General features: G+C 39.4%; 1 protein-coding gene across 1 annotated transcript in view; it reads left to right on the top strand.

Annotated features, from left to right (window-relative positions):
* The first annotated feature begins 2,839 nt into the window (after positions 1–2,839).
* Positions 2,840–24,412, top strand: part of foxk1 (forkhead box K1) — a 33,506-nt gene continuing 11,933 nt past the window's right edge. The window contains exons 1-2 of the mRNA XM_062026516.1: positions 2,840–3,457; positions 13,305–13,520. Of these exons, the coding sequence (XP_061882500.1) occupies positions 3,015–3,457; positions 13,305–13,520 (659 nt within the window). The 5' untranslated portion in view covers positions 2,840–3,014. The remainder of the gene's footprint in view (positions 3,458–13,304; positions 13,521–24,412) is intronic.

Raw genomic sequence — 24,412 nt, forward strand, 5'->3', positions numbered from 1 at the left:
AAAAACAACAACCTGTTTGCTCTTTTATTCCACTTTTTTATGTATTTTTTTTATTTTTTATAATAGTATTTTTAAAATGCGCACTTTGGACACCCGAGGTATACAGTATTAGTGTACAACAGGCCTGGGCAATTATTTTGACTTGGGAGCCAAATTTAGAGAATAAAGATGTGTCTGTAAGCCGGTATATCTATTTCTTAGGAAAACTAATACAAAACCTCACAATAAAGTCTGATTGAATGCTAAAAATGTTATGACAGACCGCCTTAAAAACGGAACGGAATTTTAAATTGTTCTATGAACGATAAAACCCTGAATATTGAGAACATATGAACGTCACACCCACTCTCAATCGACATATTTTACAATCAAGCCACAGCCACACTGCTTGGTGCCTCGTCTGACCTGCTGTGACGTAGATTACCATAGTAACTAGTAGGGTTGTACGGTATTCGGTACCATACCGCCTCTGAAAAGTACCGGTCCGCCGCACCCTAAGATTTTTTGTTAAAATAAAGCCAATAATGCCATTTTTTCTGGTCCCCTTTATTTAGAAAAGTACCGAAAAGTATCAAAATAATATTGGTATCAGGACAACACTAGTCACTAAAACAGTGGTTCTTAACCTGGGTTTGATCGAACCCTAGGGGTTCGGTGAGTCGGGCTCAGGGGTTCGGCGAAGTCAAGACACACCCGACTCATCGTGTAAATAAAAACTTCTCCCTATCGGCGTATTACGGATACGGCAACAGCTGACTGATTTGCAGGTGTGTAATTTGTTGTGAGTTTATGCACTGTGTTAGTTTTGTTGTTCGAACAAGGTGATGTTCATGCACGGTTCATTTTGTGCACCAGTAATAAAACATGGTAACACTTTAGTATGGGGAACATATTCACCATTAATTAGTTGCTTATTAACATGCAAATTAGTAACATATTGGCTCTTAACTAGTCATTATTAAGTACTTATTAATGCCTTATTCGGCATGGCCTTATTATAACCCTAACCCTCTAACCCTGACCCTAACCCTCTAACCCTAACCAAATAACTCTAAATTAAGTCTTTGTTATTTAGAATATGTTCCCCTAGTGTCCAAATAACTCTAAATTAAGTCTTTGTTACTTAGAATATGTCCCTCTAGTGTCCAAAAAACTCTAAATTAAGTCTTTGTTACTTAGAATATGTTCCCCATACTAAAGTGTTACCAAAAACATATAACTTTGTCTTGAATTTGTAAAAAACCCAACATTTTATTTTTCACTAAAGAAGGGTTCGGTGAATGCGCATTTGAAACTGGTGGGGTTCGGTACCTCCAACAAGGTTAAGAACCACTGCACTAAAATATCATGCAAAAGCACAGATTCCAACCATAGAAATACTTCGTATAGTTCAAGACTTACGGTCATTAGAAAACATGAGTGTACATCATAATGGTAGCTACACTTTCCATCTTAAAGATATAAAAAAATTATTTGGGAATGTCCGGCGGGCCAGATTGAAAAGCTCAACGGGCCGCATGTGGCCCCCGGGCCTTAATTTGCCCAGGTGTGGTGTAGAATATTGTCACTAGAATATTGAAATTTGTTATTTTTATTTTATTTATTTAATGTAGTAAAGAACAACATATATTATATGATCTCACTAGATCAGGGGTCACCAACCTTTTTGAAAGCAAGAGCTACTTCTTGGGTACTGATTAATGTGAAGGGCTACCAGTTTGATACACACTTAAATAAATTGCCAGAAATAGCCAATTTGCTCAATTTACCTTTAACTCTATGTTATTATTAATAATTAATGATATTTACACTTAATTGAACGGTTTAACAGAGGAGAAAACAAGAAAAAAAAAGAAAATTAAATTTTGAAACATAGTTTATTTTCAATTTCGACTCTTTAAAATTCAAAATTCAACCGAAAAAAAGAAGAGTAAAACTAGCTAATTCGAATCTTTTTGAAAAAATAAAAAAAATAATTTATGGAACATCATTAGTAATTTTTCCTGATTAAGATTAATTTTAGAATTTTGATGACATGTTTTAAATAGGTTAAACTTTGTTAAAATATATAACAAATTGGACGAAGCTATATTTCTAACAAAGACTAATCATTATTTCTTCTAGATTTTCCAGAACAAAAATTTTAAAAGAAATTCAAAAGACTTTGAAATGAGATTTAAATTTGATTCTACAGATTTTCTAGATTTGCCAGAATAATTTATTTGAATTTTAATCATAAGTTTGAAGAAATATTTCACAAATATTCTTCGTCGAAAAAACAGAAGCTAAAATGAAGAATTAAATTAAAATGTATTTATTATTCTTTATAATAATAATAAAAAAAATACTTGAACATTGATTTAAATTGTCAGGAAAGAAGAGGAAGGAATTTAAAAGGTAAAAAGGTATATGTGTTTAAAAATCCTAAAATCATTTTTAAGGTTGTATTTTTTCTCTAAAATTGTCTTTCTGAAAGTTATAAGAAGCAAAGTAAAACAAAATTCATGTATTTATTTAAACAAGTGAAGACCAAGTCTTTAAATATTTTCTTGGATTTTCAAATTCTATTTGAGTTTTGTCTCTCTTAGAATTAAAAATGTCGGGCAAAGCGAGACCAGCTTGCTGGTAAATAAATACAATTTAAAAAAATAGAGGCAGCTCACTGGTAAGTGCTGCTATTTGAGCTATTTTTAGAACAGGCCAGCGGGCTACTCATCTGGTCCTTACGGGCTACCTGGTGCCCGCGGGCACCGCGTTGGTGACCCCTGCACTAGATTGAGTGTATAATGTGTCAAAACAAAACAAAAAATAGGGGTCGCTGTAGTTTCCGAGCTGCACTTGAACGCAGCACCAGTCCGGTTCCTCTTCCGGGAGCTCCGTCCCTGTTTTTGCGTGGTGCCGGCCTCCATGTTGTTCCGTCAGATCCAGCTAACAAGTCCTCCTGCCCGGAAAACTCACGTTGCAACTCTTGTGTGTGTGTGTGCGCAAAGTGTTTGACCCTCTCGCGAAGCAACATGGCAGACTACCGGGACGACACGGGAGTGCGGGCCCTGCTCGCCCTGCAGTCGGCGCCGTGCAGCCCGGTGCGGGTGGCGGCGAGCAGCTCGCACGGCTTCTTCGCCCCGCAGCCCTCGCTCGCCTTCCCGGAGGAGCGCGACGCCGGCGGGATGCGCCCCGGCGTCCGGCTGGCGTCGCCGCTCCCGCAGGCCCTGGCCAGGCTGGAGGGCCGGGACTTTGAGTTTGTCATGCGGCAGCGGACGGTGACCGTCGGGCGGAACTCGTCCCACGGGCCGGTGGACATCAACATGGGCCACTCGAGCTTCATCTCCCGGCGGCACCTGCAGGTCAGCCACGACGAGGCGGGCGGCTTCTCGCTGCGGTGCCTGGGCAAGAACGGCGTCTTCGTGGACGGCGTGTTCCAGCGGAGAGGGGCGCCGCCGCTGCCGCTGCCCCGAGAGTGAGCGCCGCTTGTCACACAACATATTTAACACATATATTCATGTTTGAACACAACTTACAACGCCATTTTAATTACAACATTTCCAATACGCGAGCTAGTAAACGAAAGCTAGCCTAGCTTAGCTAGCGAGTTAGCGCGTCTCAACTTTTACAACTTTTACTCACTTTAAAATATTCACACTCGACTAAATATCAAATAAATCACTTTTTCCGCCGTCTTAAGTGGAATATGTGCTCTTAAAGTCGCTTTTATCGCCAATGCTCATGTTTTCGGGAGCTTTGGCGTGTTGCTGTCAATGTAAACAAACGCACCCCTGCGAATTCTGCGCGGAGAGGTGCGTTCGATTGTTTCGTCCCAAACGCCCGTGAAATGTGAAAAGTTGCCTTTTTAAAATGTGTGGCCATTTTATTCAGCTAGAAGTGGTGATTTAATACGTCAATGAGAGTAGCAACCGTAAACACAAGGGCGTTTACACTTGAGTTTTTTTGTGTGTGGCTGTCAATCAGCGATCGTTGCGAGGGGGTGGGGCGGGGCGGAGCTCCTCTCTGATTGGCTGCTGTACAGTGTTTTGGGGAGACGAAACCGGAAATGGAGGCTGGCTGCAAAAGCACATGGAATCAACACAGGACTGTCATGTTGGACTTAGACTTAAATCATCCACAAGGGACATTGTTCCACACAGTAGCTCAGTTACAAAGGATGGAAAGGATAATGCAGGTATAAAGTGAAGTTAAAGTACCAATGATTGTCACACACACACTAGGTGTGGCAAAATTACCCTCTGCATTTGATCCATCACCCTTGTTCACCCCCTGGGAGATGAGGGGAGCAGTGAGCAGCAGCAGTGGCCGTGCCCAGGAATCATTTTTGGGTGATTTAACCCCCAATTTCAACCCTTGATGCTGAGTGCCAAGCAGGGAGGTAATGGGTCCCATTTTTATAGTCTTTGGTATGACTCGGCCGGGCTTTGAACTCACAACTAGAGATGTCCGATAATGGCTTTTTTGCCGATATCTGATATTCTGATATTGTCCAACTCTTAATTACCGATTCCGATATCAACCGATACCGATATATGCAGTCGTGGAATTAACACATTATTATGCCTAGTTTTGTTGTGATGCCCCGATGGATGCATTAAACAATGTAAGAAGGTTTTCCAAAATAAATCAACTCAAGTTATGGAAAAAAATGCCAACATGGCACTGCCATATTTATTATAGAAGTCACAAAGTGCATTATTTTTTTTTAGCATGCCTCAAAACAGCAGCTTGGAATTTGGGACATGCTCTCCCTGAAAGAGCATGAGGAGGTTGAGGTGGGTGGGGTTGGGGGATAGCAGGGGGTGTATATTGTAGCGTCCCGGAAGAGTTAGTGCTGCAAGGGGTTCTGGGTATTTGTTCTGTTGTGTTTATGTTGTGTTACGGTGCGGATGTTCTCCCGAAATGTGTTTGTCATTCTTGTTTGGTGTGGGTTCACAGCGTGGCGCATATTTGTAACAGTGTTAAAGTTGTTTATACGGCCTGTATGGCTGTTGACCAAGTATGCATGCATTCACTTGTGTGTGTGTGTGTGAAAAGCAGTAAATGTTAAGTGACTGTGCCGGCACGCTGTTTGTATGGAGGAAAAGCGGACGTGACAACAGGCTGTCCTCACTCAGGTCCGCATGTTAAGGGGTCGAGGTTTCAGGTGAGAAAGGACGTTAAAGGCAGTGCCTTTAAGGCACGCCCCCAATATTGTTGTCTGGGTGGAAATCGGGAGAATGGTTGCCCCGGGAGATTTTCGGGAGGGGCACTGAAATTCGGGAGGGTTGGCAAGCATGGTTTGTATCCGTGTTTTACCGGATAAGTACCGCTCCGTACAACGGCGTTTTAAAAAGTCATTAATTTTACTTTTTGAAACCGATAATTTCCGATATCACATTTTAAAGCATTTATCGGCCGATGTTATCGGACATCTCTAATATACAGTATATGATATATACTGATATATTATATTTTTATATAATATATACAATATAGAGATGGAATTCATGGCTCTTTGAAGCGAGCCGTTCAAAAGACTGGCTTGTTATTATCGTTTTTTTGGGGGGGGGTTTTAAATCAAGGAACCATTCACTAGTGTCCGCTAAACGATAAAATGTAAGATCAGAATAATTTAATTTACACAAATAATACTCTACTGTTGGGAATTATTCTGAAATATTGGCTATAATATAATTTTTTGTTGTTTTCCTTGTCAGGGTGTTGCCATATTTCCATGGTTCGTAGTTTGAATTTTCCCTCATTGAAAAAAATGTGTAGCATCTTAACAATATAGAGAAAACAAAAAACACAATAAGTAAGAATAAACTGCATTAATGGATATAAAAAGTATAAATAAAACTATGTGGACATACTAAAAATGTTAGTACAAAGTTGTACTATACCATACCTGGTGTGTGTACGCTTTAACTACTACCCCAAACCTGGAAAGGGAATTCAAATAAAATGTAAATAATACAATCAAAAAATAATTTAAAAAGTATATATTTATATTTTAAAAAATGTTTATGGGAAATATGAATATACTTTTTTTTATAATTAATAATAATAATACATTTTATTAGGTATAGCGCTTTTCAGAGTACTCAGAGACGCTTTCCAGGATAAAACATTAAATTATAGAACAGTTCAAAGTAATAATATAAAATACATGAAATATAAAAGCAGCATATTGTAAAATACATAATAATACTGCACATTTACAAGACAGGACAATTAAAAATTGGGAATCTAAATGCTGCTAAGTTTCCTTAAACTCAGATTGTTATTTCTAGTCCAGTTGTCAGTGGGGTGGCACACATGTGTAGAGGGGGCAATTGCAAACGCTAAATTTGCCGGTGCAAACGGGTCACAACTGAGAATCGGGTTTCATCGTTCACTTAAGAGCCGTTCGAAAGACACGACTCGTTGGCGAAGGTCACATCATGTTCTGGGCCTTCACATTAGAAAATCATTGGAATACAAAAACCAAGTGTTCACTCCATCTCTCAGCTTTAACTTGACTTGTTGTCAAAATGAGTGTTTTTCCTGTGAGGGTTTGACGCGAGCTGGGAGCTTATTGTCTCGCTGCTGAGATTTCCTGTCCTGCCAACGCTCTTCCTTGTATTCTCCACGTCTTCGCCAGGCCCGCTGCACTAAAAGCATGATGTCCATTTTTTGTTTCTTTGCTAAATATAACGACCCAGAAAGATAGAAACGTTCTTTGGGGATTCTTTCCGCCCGCTGGGGTGTCATGAGTGCAGCAACAGTGGAATTCTGTGTGAAGCCACTTCACAGGCAGTGTTTGGACGTTTGCTTCTGGCGCGCACACTTGTGTTGAGGTACAGCAGATGTGAGGCTTGTCTATTTGTGGATTTAGTCTTGCACTGACAGCTGCAAAGAAGAGCGTCGCGGCAAGGCAGGGGTTTTGTTTGCTAGTTCGCAGGATTGGACAAAAAGCTTGCTGGTGCAATTCTTACAAAATGTCACAAAAGGGAGTAACGGGATTTCAGTGCCAGTCCACAATTGTAATAACTTATAGTGATTTTAGAGGAATAGAATTTGAATAAATGGAATGGAATGGAAAATAATGCCACTGTTTTAGTGGTAAAATTCATGCCACAGAGCTGCCAGTTGTTTTTTTTTACTGTCAAATTTTGTTGTTTCAATGGTTCTTTATTTCCAGTTTTTTAATGTTTTAGTGTCTTACTATATCTGGAAAAAACAGTACCAAAGTTGATATTACAGTAAAAAAATCAGTCGGCCGAATTTAACCGTAAAATCTATTGTCAATTTTACAGTCCACAATTTTATTCATAATTTGTTTTGAAATTATAAGTCAAGCTAGGGCTGGGCGATATGGCCTATTTTTAATATCGCAATATTTTTAGGCCATGTCACGATACACGATACATATCTGGATATTTTGCCTTAGCCTTGAATGAACACTTGATGCATATAATCACAGCAGTATGATGATTCTATGTGTCTACATTAAAACATTCTTCTTCATACTGCATTAATGTATGCTCATTTTAAACTTTCATGCAGAGAGGGAAATCACAACTAAGTCAATTGACCAAAAGTGTATTAATTAAACAGTTATTAAGCAGTGGCACAAACATTCATGTCATTTCAAAACAGAAAGTGCAAGATTGTCAGAGACATTTTAAAACAAGCTATGAGTGCACTTTTGTGCATGATGTCACTAAGATGAAATATCCAAACAACACTAAATTAAAGTGCACTTTTTGCCACTACAATAGTTTAAAACAAATAAAGTGCACTATTGTGCATGATGTCACACAAGATATTTTAATAACTGTCAGATAAAAATGAGCTGCATAATAGGAAATCAAATAGTGTATGTCCTTCGCTATGTGGTAGGTTCCTGCGGACGTTATCTCCTTCTGTTGTTGACTATTTCTTTCATACGGTGTTGATCTGGAAAGGTTGCCTCTACATTTTGTTGGTGTGGCACTGGCCGGAGATGTTGATGCGGAGTTTCAAGCACTCTTCATTCTATAGCGGGTGACTTTTCAAACGATGCTACATATTAGCAGTAATGCTACTTTTTGTAGCAACGTTTTTGCCCCACAATTGACATATTACGGTTGTCTGTTCGACATCTTCCCGCTTGAAGCCAAACCACCGCCAGACGATGGACCCCCTGCTGTTTTTTTTGGGAATTAATTCTTCCTTCATTTGTTACTAGATTTGCACCTTCTTTCTCTCGTATTACCAGTCGCACCACAGCTAACGTTACCCATGCCGCTACCTGTCTGCTCCACGAGGGCGTATACGTATGTGACGTATGTAAGAAGGTGCGCTTGTTTTATGTCTCTGTGAGAACGAGTGACAAGAAAGAGTGAGAAGAGCCTGTAGTGTAATGCCCGCAGCTAAAAGCAACTGCGTGAGAACGTATACTCCAATATCATGATATAGTCATTTTCTATATCGCACAGAGACAAACCGAGTATATCGATATATCGCCCAGCCCTAAGTCAAGCAGATATTTAAGTACAGTATTTATCTTTATTTTAACACAAATAATTTTGTAATACATGATAATATACTATTTCGATTTTTATAATATTGCATTTGAAAAGATATGCAAATGCATGCAGTACATGATTTTTAATGTCAAAAGGGAAATAAATATATTTAGTAAGAAAAGATTAAGCATTTTATTAACGCATATTATTTCTAGGCTTTCTTGGGCCACATAAAATAATGTGGCGAGCCAGATTTGGCCCCCGGGCCTTGATTTGGACACCTGTGGTGTAATACAACAGGTGCATTCAGAAGTGCCTGCGTGTAATACAATCTGTGTGTGCCTATCTATGATCTGCGAGAAGCAGGAACCCTCCATTGCAGGGCTATTCAACTACATAATGAAGAGGGCCACAGTTTTAAGAGCCCAAAAGCTTAGGGGCTATACATCGACATTTGGACGTTTCGTCAGGAAGTACCGCGGCAGGTTATATATCTTTAAGATTGCGTTTACTTAATTACAAAGTAAACACGTCGGCTTTCACACTGCACTGTAAATAAATTCATTATTCTGCCCTGGCTGCCGGATTAGACAGTTAACGGCATGAAGGAACAGAAGCTCCAGAAGTTTTGTTGGGGGTTTTGAATTATTTACCTTCCTAAATTTTATTTGTTTACACGTCTTCCTTCATTTGGGTTCGTAAGACTGAAAATATCAACATAATAAATAAATGATAAATGGGTTATACTTGTATAGCGCTTTTCTACCTTCAAGGTACTCAAAGCGCTTTGACAGTATTTCCACATTCACCCATTCACACACACATTCACACACTGATGGCGGGAGCTGCCATGCAAGGCGCTAACCAGCAGCCATCAGAGGCAAAGGTAAACATTACAAAATGATAACGTCCATTGTGTATTTTACATAAACAAAACAGAAGGTTTAGTGTTAATACAGTTACACACAAAACTAAAGATGTTCACGCAAATATAAATTAAACAACATCCACAGCAAAGATTGTAAACAATGGATGTGGCTCAACACAATTTTACCTGTTATCGCCCTCTACTGGTCAAATTAAACACTACATGTATTAAACAATATTTGATCGTCAGCCACAAAACAACACGAGCACTGGCTCGGGGGGGCAGAATATTCATACTTTGCAGTTAAAATTCCCATTTTCACAATTTATTTAGGTTTTTTTCAGGGTCGAACTTTCTGTGTGGAGTTTGCATGTTCTCCCCGTGACTGCGTGGGTTCCCTCCGGGTACTCCGGCTTCCTCCCACCTCCAAAGACATGCACCTGGGGATAGGTTGATTGGCAACACTAAATTGTGTGAATGTAAGTGTGAATGTTGTCTATCTGTGTTGGCCCTGTGATGAGGTGGCGACTTGTCCAGGGTGTACCCCGCCTTCCACCCGAATGCAGCTGAGATAGGCTCCAGCACCCCCCGCGACTCCAAAAAGGGACAAGCGGTAGAAAATGGATGGATGGATTTGACCCATTTTTTATTTGAATGAGTAGTCCCCTTCTACTCACCCCACTGCTGCTTCCTTGTGACACATATGCCTCGCTTGTGCCCCCCTGTGGGGTGGCAATAGTACTACATACATGAGCAACCCTAGTTTGAATGGTTTCATCAAGCCTATTTGGGTGATGTTCAGGGGGCCAAATGAAAAGCTTAAGGTGCGGTCTTGACATCTCTTTTTCTCACACTTCAGCTGTACATTGCTTCTGATTGGTTTAAATTGCGCGTATCTAAAACACACGTATTGACACACTCGGATTGATTGTGAGGCATTAAAAGCCACACATACCTGCATTTTGTGGCTTTTAATGCCTCACAATCAAACACTTTTATGTTAAAATACTAAACATATATTTATTGGGATAAGGTAAACATCTGTTGAGTATTTTAACATAAAAGTGTTTGACTGTGAGGCATTAAAAGCCACAAAATGCAACGGGTCCATCAGACCCACAAACGCTGGCTGAGTAACAACAATATGAACGTTGCACGGAAAAATTCTCCGCCAGTTTCTGCATCCCACAGGGTTTTTCTTTTGTGTTTCTGCACCTGCGGTTCACACACCAGGTTGCAACATTGTTTGTCAACACAGTCTGCTCTCATTTTCTCGCACATTTGACCCTCTGATGTTCTGCGTACCTACACTCTGTCCTCCTCCTGTCGAGGCCTGCCGTGTGTGTGTGTGTGTGTGTGTGTGGTACACAGAACATCAATTTCCACATTTCTCTTAGCCCCGGCTCCAGTGGACCCGGACATCTTATATGTAATAAAAATGTGTATGGTGTGTGGTCATTAAATATGTATTCTGATATATGTTCTTCACAGAAAATGAGCCAAAGTCAGTGAGTCTCAGTTTGAAAAATTAATTAATTGTATCATTTTTCTTTTAATAAAAAAATGAAAACGGGTCCCACAGACCTGAAAACCACACAAGGGTTAAATAGCCCATGAACCTTTTGATCAGTGAAGAAGTCCCACACGATTGACGCCATGTTTGTTTACAATAGGGTTGTACGGTATACCGGTACTAGTATAGTACCGCGATACTAATGAGTTATATTCGGTACTATACCGCCTCTAATAAGTACCGGTCCCCGCCCCCCTTTTTTTTAACGGGCATGACGGCGTGTCGTTACGTCATGACATTGCTGGTTTTACGAGCAGAGGAGCATGTTCGGCAGGGCACAATCACAGAGTACTTACAAGCAGACACAGTGTGTAGACAGAAAAGGAAGAACGGACGCATTTTGGCCTAAAAACTAACAATAAAGGTGAAGTTATAACACTGAAACGCCCTCAGGAAGAGGTGCTTTAAGACATGGCTAGCTAGCTAGCTAGCAGCTAGCGTCATTCCGCAATCTGCAGTGTTTTAGCTACTTCTAAATGACTAATCCTCGAGGAATAGCTAAACATGCTTCACTACACACCGTTGCCGACCGGCGTCGCAATGTAAACAACGCCATTGGTGGATCTACACCTGACATCTACTGTAATGATACCAAGTACAGGAGCGTATCTAGTCGATACTACTAGGATTACATCGATATTTTTTATCGTCACAAACAATTTTTTTTTCCTTTTTAAAATTCCTTTTATGTTTATAAAGTCAGGAAATACGTCCGTGGTCAAATGAGGACTTTGAATATGACCAATGTATGATCCTGCAACTACTTAATATCGTATCGATACCTAAATTTGTGGTATCATCCAAAACTAATGTAAAGCATCCAAACAACAGAAGAATAAGTGATTATTACATTTTAACAGAAGTGTAGATAGAACATGTTGAAACAGAAAATAAGCAGATATTAACTGTAAATGAACAAGTGGATTATTACCGGTAATCAATTTTTACAGTTTGTCCCTCACAATGTTGACAAAATAATAGAATGGAAAATGACACAATATGTTACTGCAAATGTCAGCAGACTAATTAGGATCCTTTGTTTGTTTACTTATTACTAAAAGACAAGTTGTCTAGTACAGTGTTTTTCAACCTTTTTTGAGCCAAGGCACATTTTTTGAGTTGAAAAAATGCGGAGGCACACCACCAGCAGAAATCCTTTAAAAACGAAACTCAGTTGACAGTAAAAAGTCGTCGCAATTGTTGGATATGATTTTAAAGCATAACCAAGCATGCATCACTATAGCTCTTGTCTCAAAGTAGGTGTACTGTCACCACCTATCACATCACGCCATGACTTATTTGGAGTTTTTTGCTGTTTTCCTGTGTGTAGTGTTTTAGTTCTTGTCTTGCACTCCTATTTTGGTGGCTTTTTCTCTTTTTTTTTGGTATTTTCCTATAGCAGTTCCATGTCTTCCTTTGAGCGATATTTCCCGTATCTACTTTGTTTTAGCAATCAAGAATATTTCAGTTGTTTTTATCCTTCTTTGTGTGGGGACATTGTTGATTGGTAGATGGTGGTAGATCTTTATTGTCATTGCACAAGTACAACAAAACTTATTGTCATGTCATGTTCGGATGTACTTTGTGTATGCCGTCTGCTCCACAGTAAGTCTTTGCTGTCGTCCAGCATCCCGTTTTTGTTTACTTTGCAGCCAGTTCAGTTTTAGTTTCGTTCTGCATAGCCTTCCATAAGCTTCAATGCCTTTTCTTAGGGGCACTCACCTCGTGTTTATTTTTGGTTTAAGCATTAGACACCTTTTTACCTGCACGCTGCCTCCCGCTGTTTCCGACATCTACAAAGCAATTAGCACCGGCTGCCACCTACTGATATGGAAGAGCTCTAGACAGCACCGACACATCATTTGCAGACTATAATTACTGGTTTGCAAAAAATATTTTTAACCCAAATAGGTGAAATCAGACAATCTCCCACGGCACAGTGGTTGAAAAACAATGGTTTAGTATTTTATTGAAGGACTAAATTGTTCTTTGATTGCAATAAGAAACATATGTTTCATGTACTGTAAGATCTTTTGTTAAAATAAAGCCAATAATGCCATTTTTGGTGGTCCCCTTTATATAGAAAAGTATCGAAATACATTCTGGTACCGGTACCAAAATATTGGTGTCAGGGCAACCCTAGTTTGCAATGAGCTCGGGGAAGGTTTTACAACAGGCCTGGAGTAGGGGGGAAAGGAGCGCTTGGTTCGCTCACCCTAACCTGCCTACAGCACGGGTAATCTCACCCTCATTGGAGCGTTTGTATTTTCATCTGATGTATTTCTTAATATAGTCAAATCCATCAGTATGTTGTTGTCACACTCCTCCAACCACACGAGTCGCAATTTTAGCCCAGACACTGACTACAGTTTGTTTTCCTCGTCAGGTGCGTGTTCCGTTTCCCCAGCACGGTCATCAAGATCCAGTTCGTCTCGCTCCTCGCCGCCGAGGAGCGGCGGGAAAAGGAAGCGCCCTCTCCGCCCGTGCGCCCCCTCCTGCCGCACATCTCCCCCCTCAAGATCAGCATTCCCACCATGCAGCAGCATGAGGAGCACATCAGGGCGTTCGGGTCGCCGTTGCCGTCGCCCACAGGAACCATCAGGTACACACACACACACACACACACTTGTGGGGACCACCCTTTCTACAGGTTGTAGAGGCATACATTTTTTTTTAGGTAAAATGGCCACTGCCCAGTTAGCTCATACACGTCTTTAAATCTCTGGATTGATGAAGTAATGTGCTGATCATTCTTACTGGGGACCCTGGGGAAAAAGAGTTAATATGGTTCATGGGGACCAAATTTAAATAATATTGCATAATTGACTACTGAGGACCGTTTAAAAAATAAATAAAAAATACAATAAAAAAGTTCAAATTAAATATGACATGATGCAAATGTGCAAATGTCTCACACTCAAACTATCCAGTAAACATGTTTTATGGGCCAAAGCTTAAAAATCACTTCGCATCTTCAGAATGGATCTGACTATCATTTAAAAAGGTTTTCCTTTTTTTTGTCCCCATACCGTCAGAGGTCCCGTAAAGGTGACTGTGTAAACAGAGTGATGTCCCCATTAAGTAAGCATTGCCAGAACACACACACACACGCACACACACTGGCAGAAATGTAGATCGGTGCCTATTGTTCCAACAGGACAACGACCCCAAACACACGTCAAAAGTGGTAAAGGAATGGCTGAATCAGGCTAAAATTAAGGTTTTAGAATGGCCTTCCCAAAGTCCTGACTTAAACGTGTGGACAATGCTGAAGAAACAAGTCCATGTCAAAAAACCAACAAATTTAGTTGAAATGCACCAATTTTGTCAAGAGGAGTGGTCAAAAATTCAAGCAGACTACCAAAAGTGCCTTATTGCAGTGAAACTTGCCAAGGGACATGTAAGCAAATATTAACATTGCTGTATGTATACTTTTGACCCAGCATATTTGCTCACATCTTCAGTAGACCCATAATAAATTCATAAAAGAACCAAACTTCGTGAATGTTTTTTGTGACCAACAAGTATGTGCTCCAATCACTCTATCATAAGAGTTGGAAACTCAAGACAGCCATGACTTTATGTTCTTTAGAAGTGTATGTAAACTTTTGATCGCGACTTAAAAATCACTTAGGCATCTTCAGAATGGATCAGAATCAGAATCAGCTTTATTGTCATTACGCAGGGTAACGAGATTGAGGCCATTCCATACAGTGCGATAAAACAAGTGTACACTCTATACAGAGGGTGAAATGAATATGTACATGAATATGTACATGAAACAGGGTGGTTGGTGGAATGGGTTATTGCACCGAAGAGAAGGCAGTTATGAGGGTCAATGGGGAAGTCTGTTCAGGGTGGTTATGGCCCTGGGGAAGAAGCTGTTTTTTAGCCTGTTCGTCTTGGTTTTAATGCACCTGTAGCGCTTCCCAGAGGGCAGCAGGTGGAACAGGTCAGCTGTCCTTGATGATGGCACTGGCTCTGTTGAGGCAGCGGGAGGTGTAGATGTCCATCAGAGAGGGGCGAGGGTGGTCGATGATCTTTTGAGCCGTCTTGACCACTCTTTGCAGCCTCTCCCTGTCTGCTGCAGTGCAGCTGTCGTACCATACTGTAATACAGTAGGTCAGCAGGCTCTCGATGGACGAGCGGTAGAAGGTCAGCAGCAGGTCAGGCTTCAGGTTGTACTTCCCGAGGAGTCTCAGGAAGTGTAGCCGCTGCTGAGCCTTCTTGATGATTGCTGTGGTGTTGACTGACCAGGAAAAGTCGTTAGAGATGTGGACTCCAAGGTACCTGACTATCATTTAAAAAGGTTTCCCTTTAGGGGACCTGTTTTTTTGTCCCCATACTGTCAGAGGTCCCCTAAAGGTGACTGTGTAAACAGAGCGATTGCCAGAATACACACACACACACACACACACACACACACACACACACACATACACGCGGGGGCGTGAGAGGCAATCGCGTAATAGCATTTTTAGTGTTAGTAAATAACTATCTTAAAGGATGCACATAAAAAAATAAACATTAACTTCAGGGGAGGCGTGGAAAAAATGTCCTCTAAAAGAATTGAGAACCGCCGGTTTTAAGTATTTTATTGATACTTATCTTGAATATACTTAAAAAATGACACACAGTATAAACAGTGAAGTACATTTCCCCTCAAAAATAAAGTACTTCAGTGATAAAAAAGAGTACTTTCACAGCAGGGTTGCAGCTATCAGTTATTTTGCTAATCAAAAATCTTTCAATTCGTCCGTCCGGTTAATGGAGTAATCTGATAAACACACTTTATAGCCTCAATGTGTATTTTAGGGAAAATTGTTAAAAAACAACTACTTTTTTGCTTGACATGACTTTCATTCTTTTTTTCTGATAAATAACATTGAAATTCTTTGTTCTTTTTTTCCAGGCGGCTTTTTTTTATTTATTTTTTTTAATGTAAATATATTATTAATAATGCTCCAACGATTCACGTACAAGGAGGAAATCCTTCCAGGAAGTTTGAAAATAAACACAATAAATAAAAAACAAAACCAAGCATAGAAACGACAGCTTATTCTGGCCCCCCTCCTCTCCCCCCAACTGAAACTGCACTTTTAATATGTGTGCATGAATAAAAATCATTAATTAATCCAAAAAACAGAATAAAACTCAAAGTTGCATTTTTAATTATTCATTTTATTTTTATTCACTCATTTTGAATTACAATATTTTCAATGATGCAATTTAATAATTTATTTTCATTTAATGTATTTTTTTTATTTTTTTATTTACCCTTAAGTCTGTTATTTTTGCAAAGAATTAGGGAATAAGCGGTAGAAAATGGATGGATGGAGCAATCAAATCAAAATCACATTTTCACACAACATAGACGGAAATGAGACAAGGGAGTAGGTTTGCACTTTTGAGGAAGTGTAAACTTCGCAACATGACAATTGTGATGTTTATGTGCACGTTCTTTTAAGTCTTTCCAAGATCACGCTTTATTGCAAGGTGAATCTGCTGAATGTGAGTGCTGGAGGTTATCAAAAGTGCACTGGGAGTGTGACCACCTTGTTTGTTTATTATCCGTCTTTTCTATACTTCTTTATCATGTGACTGTGGGGCTTACGTATGTTGACTTACTTCATATCTCACAAATTGTTTCCCTTCCTGGTTAAAGAGTAACTCTTTGCTTGCTGCTGTCAGCGGAATATGTTTGCAAATCTTCTTTCTTCAGTATCTTTGTGTGCTCGCCCTCTGGTGGCGCTGTAGCGTCAATGCACCGGAGCTGTGCTCCAGTGCGCATGCCTTATATGGCAACGGCTGCAGCTTCACGGCTCCTGATTGGTTCAAGATTGTTTTGCTTTTGAGGATGTTTTTTTTTTTAAAAAGAGGTGCATCGGTGGTTTCCTTGAAAGTTCCCCCTCGCACATGGACACACACAACAGTCTGTTCCAGCATGGTGGTGTGTGGGGGGGGCAATCATAGGATTGACTTGTCAGGCATACATTGTGTACAATTAGTGCACTACTTTGACTTTGTGTTACATCGTCAATAACATTTAATTTGTGATTTGAAAAGGGTATTTCCACAATTTTCGGTGACAAAATTCCACGTTTCCATTCCAACCTCAAAATGTTCGGCGAGTAATTTCCCACGCATGGAAACAATTCATCATTTTCTGTTAAAAAAATAAATCCCCCTTTTGATCTTATAAATTCCAACTTTGATAATTATCAACAGTTTACCGATATAGAATATAATAGAAAGTAATTTATTGATCCCTGGTGGAAATTCAGCACCACAGTTCGCTCACAATAAACACTTAAGTATTTTTTACATGGGAATAATATAAATACAGTCTATTATACAGCCTTATTCACATGTGAATAATATAAATACAGTCTATTATACAGAATTATTCACATGTAAATAATATAAGTAAAGTATTGTACAGCATTATTCACGTGAATAATATAAATACAGTCTATTATACAGCCTTATTCACATGTGAATAATATAAATACAGTCTATTATACAGCATTATTCACATGTGAATACTATAAGTAAAGTCTATTATACAGCATTATTCACGTGAATAATATAAATACAGTCTATTATACAGCATTATTCACATGTGAATAATATAAATACAGTCTATTATACAGCATTATTCACATGTGAATAACATAAATACAGTCTATTATACAGCATTATTCACATGTGAATGAATGAATGAAATAAGTTTATTTCGGTCATATAATCAACCATTAACCATTTTGTGTGACCAGTTTAACAGTACAGATTATACATATTTAACAATCATACACATTTACACACAAAAAGAAAGTAAAATAAAAAGAATGACCGAAAAAGGAATAGGCTGAAGCCAAAGCTTATATTTGCCTATCCTATACCTCCACTGAAAATAAGATTGCCTGGAACATGAATGTTAAATAAAAAAAAATCAATGGGATGAAAGTAATTGTTACTATATTTTATAATTTTCAATTATTTCACCTTTCAAGGTTTTCTTAAACCTTAACAAAAGAACTACATGTCTTCAACTCATCACTGAGCTTGTTCCACCATTTAACTCCTAAAACTGAAATACATTTGTATTTTATATTCGTTCTTACTTTACCTATTTCAAAAATCAATATCCCCCGTAAATTATAGTTGTCTCCTCTTAATTGAAATAACTTAAGAATACAAGCTGGAAGGCTGTTGTTCTTTACTCCAAACATAATTTCCATTGTTCTTAAAAACACAATATCTGAACATTTTAACACATTAGAACTTATAAATAATGGATTGGTATGTGAATAATATACAGCATTATTCACATGTGAGTAATATAAATACAGTCTATTATACAGCATTATTCACATGTGAATATTATAAATACAGTCTATTATACAGCATTATTCACATGTGAATAATATGAATACAGTCTATTGTACAGCATTATTCACATGTGAATAATATAAATACAGGCTATTATACAGCATTATTCACATGTGAATAATATAAATACAGTCTATTATACAGCATTATTCACATGTGAATAACATAAATACAGTCTATTATACAGCATTATTCACATGTGAATAATATGAATAGTCTATTATACAGCATTATTCACATGTGAATAATATAAATACAGGCTATTATACAGCATTATTCACATGTGAATAATATAAATACAGTCTATTATACAGCATTATTCACATGTGAATAATATAAATACAGTCTATTATACAGCATTATTCACATGTGAATGATATAAATACAGTCTTATTATACATTCAAGTACAGTCAAAAAGGAACATATGCATTATACAGTCAATTATACATATCAAGAAAACATTTTCAGGACATTCAGGCAATGTACTGTATTTTCCGGACTGTAGAGCCGCACCCACAAAATTTTAGAACAACATTTTTTTTCCATCTATTAGTCGCAGTTATATACGTTTTGAATTAAGTTATTAACACAGAAATATTTTGTAAATGTTTATTTATACCTTAATTATTTCCAAACGGCGGATGAAACAAAGCTATGACTGTGCACTAACCTCACTTAAATCAAGGCATTGCCATTTCACAAATTAATATTTAGCATTTTAAGAATAAAACAACCATACAGTTATGAAAATATTTATTTACCACTAGGGCTGGTTTGGTGGCAGCAGGATTTGGTCTCTGCTTTTTGCGGATGATGTGGTCTCGCTGGCTTCATCTGGCCAGGATCTTCAGCTCTCACTGGATCGGTTCGCAGCCGAGTGTGAAGGGACTGCGATGAGAATCAGCACTTCCAAGTCCGAGTCCATAGTTCTAGCCAGGAAAAGGGCATAGTGCCATCTCCGGATTGGGGACGAGACCCTGCCCCAAGTGGAGTTCAAGTACCACGGGGTCTTGTTCACCAGTGAGGGAAGAGTGGATCGTGAGATCGACAGCCAGAGCAGCGCAGTAATGCGGACCCTGTGTCGGTCCGTCGTGGTAAAAGAGGAGCTGAGCCGGAAGGCAAAGCTCTCAATTTACCAGTCAATCTATTTTCCGATCCTCACCTATGGTTGTGAGCTTGGGGTTATGACCAAAAGGACACAATCACGGGTACAAGCGGCCAAAATAAGTTTCCTCTGTCGGGTGGCAGGGAGAGAGAGGGTAAAAAGTAAAGCCCTGCTCCTCCACATGGAGATGAGCCAGATGAGGTGGTTCGGGCATCTGGTCAGGATGCCCCCCGGACGCCTCCCTGTGGAGGTGTTTAGGGCACATCCGACCGGTAAGACGCCACGGGGAAGACCCAGGACATGTTGGAGAGACATTGAGTCCCAGCTGGCTTGGAAACTCCCTGGTAGGAGCTAGACCAAGTAGGGAAGTCTGGGCTTCTCTGCTTAGGCTGCTGCCCCCAAGAACTGGCCTTGGAGAAGGGGAAGAAGATGGATGGATAGCTGGGTAAAATAATCAATTTGGTCGATATCTTTTTTTACATTTTGGGCACTTCTTTGCGCTTAAAGGAAACAATACTGTAATGCAATGGTGCAATTTAAGACCACTTTCTCACTGGCCATTCCTTTCTTAGTTCAAAACTGTCCAAAGTTGTTAATGGTGAAGAGAAAAAAACAAAGCTCGTTTGTATTTTTATTTTATTTTAAGTGCAGCTCGAGTCCAGTCGATTTTGAACCTTATGAATGGAAATAGAATCAATTTGTGAAATCGGCCTTGATACCAAGCCCTATCGACCACTATAATATGAAATAAAAAATAATACCTGAATACATTCATGCAGAACGTTGACACATTTTGTCATAAAAAATAATTATAATACGTCATTGAAGTTCTAGCCAATAGTCAAAGACAGTTTAGCTAAAAGCCAGTGTGTGTGTGTGTGTGTGTTTGTGTGTGTGTTGCTAATGTCAAATCAGTGCAGTGTTTGCAAACAGCAGCAGATGTTGTTGGCTTTTACTGCTATGGCAGCCGCATGGAGGCTGGCAAATAATTGACAGGAGCTTCACTGATTGTTGTGTTTATGTACTTAATGCTGACTTATCACCATGGTGCTGAAATGCTTACTATGCATTAAGTTGTGTCCTTACTGTACACATCTTACATAATACACGGCTGTGTTCCATGTGATATGTGTGCCATTCCCACCGAAATATTGGTGCAAAACAAAAAAGTATGCTTTGCTGTCATACTGTTAACAGCCACTGGGGGCTCGTGCATGCACATCCCAGCAAAAGCTACAATAATTTACACTACCGTTCAAAAGTTTGGGGTCACCCAAACAATTTTGTGGAATAGCCTTCATTTCTAAGACAAGAATAGACTGTCGAGTTTCAGATGAAAGTTCTCTTTCTGGCCATTTTGAGCGTTTAATTGACCCCACAAATGTGATGCTCCAGAAACTCAATCTGCTCAAAGGAAGGTCAGTTTTGTAGCTTCTGTAACGAGCTAAACTGTTTTCAGATGTGTGAACATGATTGCACAAGGGTTTTCTAATCATCAATTAGCCTTCTGAGCCAACGAGCAAACACATTGTACCATTAGAACACTGGAGTGATAGTTGCTGGAAATGGGCCTCTATACACCTATGTAGATATTGCACCAAAAACCAGACATTTGCAGCTAGAATAGTCATTTACCACATTAGCAATGTATAGAGTGTATTTCTTTAAAGTTAAGACTAGTTTAAAGTTATCTTCATTGAAAAGTACAGTGCTTTTCCTTCAAAAATAAGGACATTTCAATGTGACCCCAAACTTTTGAACGGTAGTGTATATGCACACAAAACATCGGAAACCGGGAGATTTGTCACTTGAGTCGGGATGTCAGTAGGAAAGGAGTCTTCCGCAGAATCCGGAAGAGTTGGCAAGTGTGAGGTTTAGGCTTTTCCCAGCATGCTTTGTTGTCGTTACAGTTATCACTTCCGAATGTTATCATGCATCTTTAATGTATCTGTGTTATTTCACAGTAGAGATGTTCCCATCTGGGATTTCTGCTGCCGATTCCAATACGATTATTGATGAGTGATATCAGCCGATACCAATACCGATCACGTCTACCAATCCATCTTCTTCCGCTTATCCGAGGTCGGGTCGCGGGGGCAGAAGCCCAGACTTCCCTCTCCCCAGCCACTTCGTCCAGCTCCTCCCTGGGGATCTCGAGGTGTTCCCAGGCCAGCTGGGAGACATAGTCTTCCCAACGTGAGACCATCCGCTCGGGATGGTCTCCTGCTGGCCCCACTATTGACTGGACTCTCACTATTATGTTAGATCCACTATGGACTGGACTTTCACAATATTATGCTAGACCCACTCGACGTCCATTGCATCCGGTCTCCCCAAGAGGGGGCGGGGGGGGGGGGGGTCACCCACATCTGCTGTCCTCTCCAAGGTTTCTCATAGTCATTCACGTTGACATCCCACTGGGTTGTGAGTTTTTCCTTGCCCTTATGTGGGATCTGAACCGAGGATGTCGTTGTGGCTTGTGCAGCCCTTTGAGACACTTGTGATTTAGGGCTATGTAAATAAACATTGATTGATTGAACGTGTCCTGGGTCTTCCCCGTGGCCTCCTACCGGTCGGACGTGCCCTAAACACCTCCCGAGGGAGGCGTTCGGGGGGGGCATCCTGACCAGATGCCCGCACCACCTCATCTGGCTCCTCGATGTGGATCACATTTATTAACTAATTCCTATTTATTTATGATAAGTGCTACTGACAGTTTAAAAATATCAGCACACTATTTACTAAATACAATTGTTGGATAAAAACAAAGTCAATAGTACACAATAACTATTTATTCCTTTTGTGTGCAGGGAACCATTCCCTGAATTTGTAAACATGAACAAAATCAACAAACATTTTAAGAAAATAAAAATATCCATCTAATCACTCTAGTATCTAATGCAGTGGTTCTTAACCCGGGTTCGATCGAACCCTAGGGGTTCGGTGAGTTGGCCTCAGGGGTTCGGTTCAAGACACACCCGACTCATCGTGTAAACACAAACTTCTCCCTGTCGGCGTATTATGGATACCCCCAAACAATGTTCCCTCTAATTTTCCATATGTGTGAGCAAACGCAAAAACTCCTTGAGCATTCGGTGGAGCACATGTGAGCGACGTCAGACCTGCAGCGCACCTGTCCCAAACCTGACTAAATAACAAGTTAAATGTTTTATTATTATATTCAAATGAAAGCAGTCATTTCCATGAGATTATTTTCTAATATAAGTGTTTTGGCCCACTTACAATGACTATAACATATTGTTTTTCATGAGCTGTGTACTAGTATTATATGTCTGGGTGGGGGGTCCTGCTTTGGAAATAATGTGTACCCCTTTCAGATATCGCATTTAGTTCCCACCAAAACATTCACATGTTGCACAATGAGATGTAAACATGGGATCATGTGTACATTCCTGTAACTTTCTGTTTGTAAAATATAACTTTATTAGTATTTCTTTAATGTAATAACATCATTTCGGATTCGGTGAATGCGGATATGAAACTGGTGGGGTTCGGTACCTCCAACAAGGTTAAGAACCACTGATCTAATGTATCAGTCATATACTAATACTTAGGGATGATACTCGAAACCGGTTTTCTCGGTTGTTCGATAAGAAAAGAACCGAGTCCTCTGACTCGAATCCCTTTTTGAGAACCGGTACCCGTTATCGAGACCACTATAGTAAACAAAAAGAGTTGGTTCTTTATTCGAATCCCTGGGAACGGATCCCGTCCCGACCAGAAATGCTCCGTGGGACATCACAATAAATGACGTCACGTAGCTCAGTCATTAGGCGCAGATAGGGAAAGCAGGAAAACAATGGACGGGAAAAAGCGCTCCAAGGTGTAATAAAGTTCAAAACAAAAGGTATAATCCAATGAATAACTTTACTGAGAGATTTGAGCAGGGTACAAACACATGACGAACACTTGTACGACCAACCGGAAACATAGCAACCAGGCTAGCAACGCACCTCCTTTACGGCAGCTGTCGCAACGTTCTTAAATCAACCGCAGCACATACATATATGACATCTCCCTTTTTTAACTTTCGTTTTTCTTTCCTTGTAAACAAAACAAAATCACACTGTATATGTGTTGTTTGTCTAATTATAAATAATGCAGACGAGGCGTGTTGGCTGAGTTCTTGACGTTTACTTTCACAGCGTGCTCATTCTTAGCTGCCGGGTGACGATATGCAACAACACTTTTCGGGGCTACAGCGCATGCTCGTCACTCCCGTTGCATGCTGGGTAGTGTAGTTGTTATATTCCCTAGCTCATAACATCTTTTCCCATATAAGGAAATAATGTTAACTCAAAGTGTATTTCTTTTTTTAGCTTTAACTTTTCATTTTTTTAGCATTGTATCCACATTTGCAAAGAACTTTTCTCTTCATAGAATTTTCTTTCAATAAAGAAATAAAGTGCAAAAATGTCAAAGCATCATAACAAACAGTTATGTCAAATAGCAGCAGAATTGCACTTTTTGGAAAGCTTTATTACTTTCAGTTTTGTGCCCAAGGGACTGATTTTATTTAACACTATATTATTATTTATTCACCTATAGTGATCACAGAGACAGGTTGTTTTTGTGTTACTGTATATATTTGTTTTTCTGAAAAAATCCCACTTAATATACTTTGGGTAACAACAGTCAATATTTATTTATTTAATTTTATTTTTTTAGGGGGGTAACAGTCAATATTTATTTATTTATTGGATTAAATTGTTTTCTTATATAATAAAAGAGAGCTTTTGTTAAACCAAATATTGTGTTTTTTTCCCCATATACAACCACCTATCTGGACTCGATAAGAGAATCGATAAGGAATCGGTTCGATAAGAGGATTCGATAATAGGCTCGAACTCGATAATTTCTTATCAAACATCATCCCTACTAATACTACCCTTGGTGTTGACACCACCAATGTATGTACTGATTTAAACTAATCGAATTAGCTAAAATGCTAGCATAAAACGTTAGCATGATGATA

Source organism: Entelurus aequoreus, linkage group LG18, assembly GCF_033978785.1.
Source record: "Entelurus aequoreus isolate RoL-2023_Sb linkage group LG18, RoL_Eaeq_v1.1, whole genome shotgun sequence".
Classification (NCBI taxonomy): Eukaryota; Metazoa; Chordata; class Actinopteri; order Syngnathiformes; family Syngnathidae; genus Entelurus; species Entelurus aequoreus.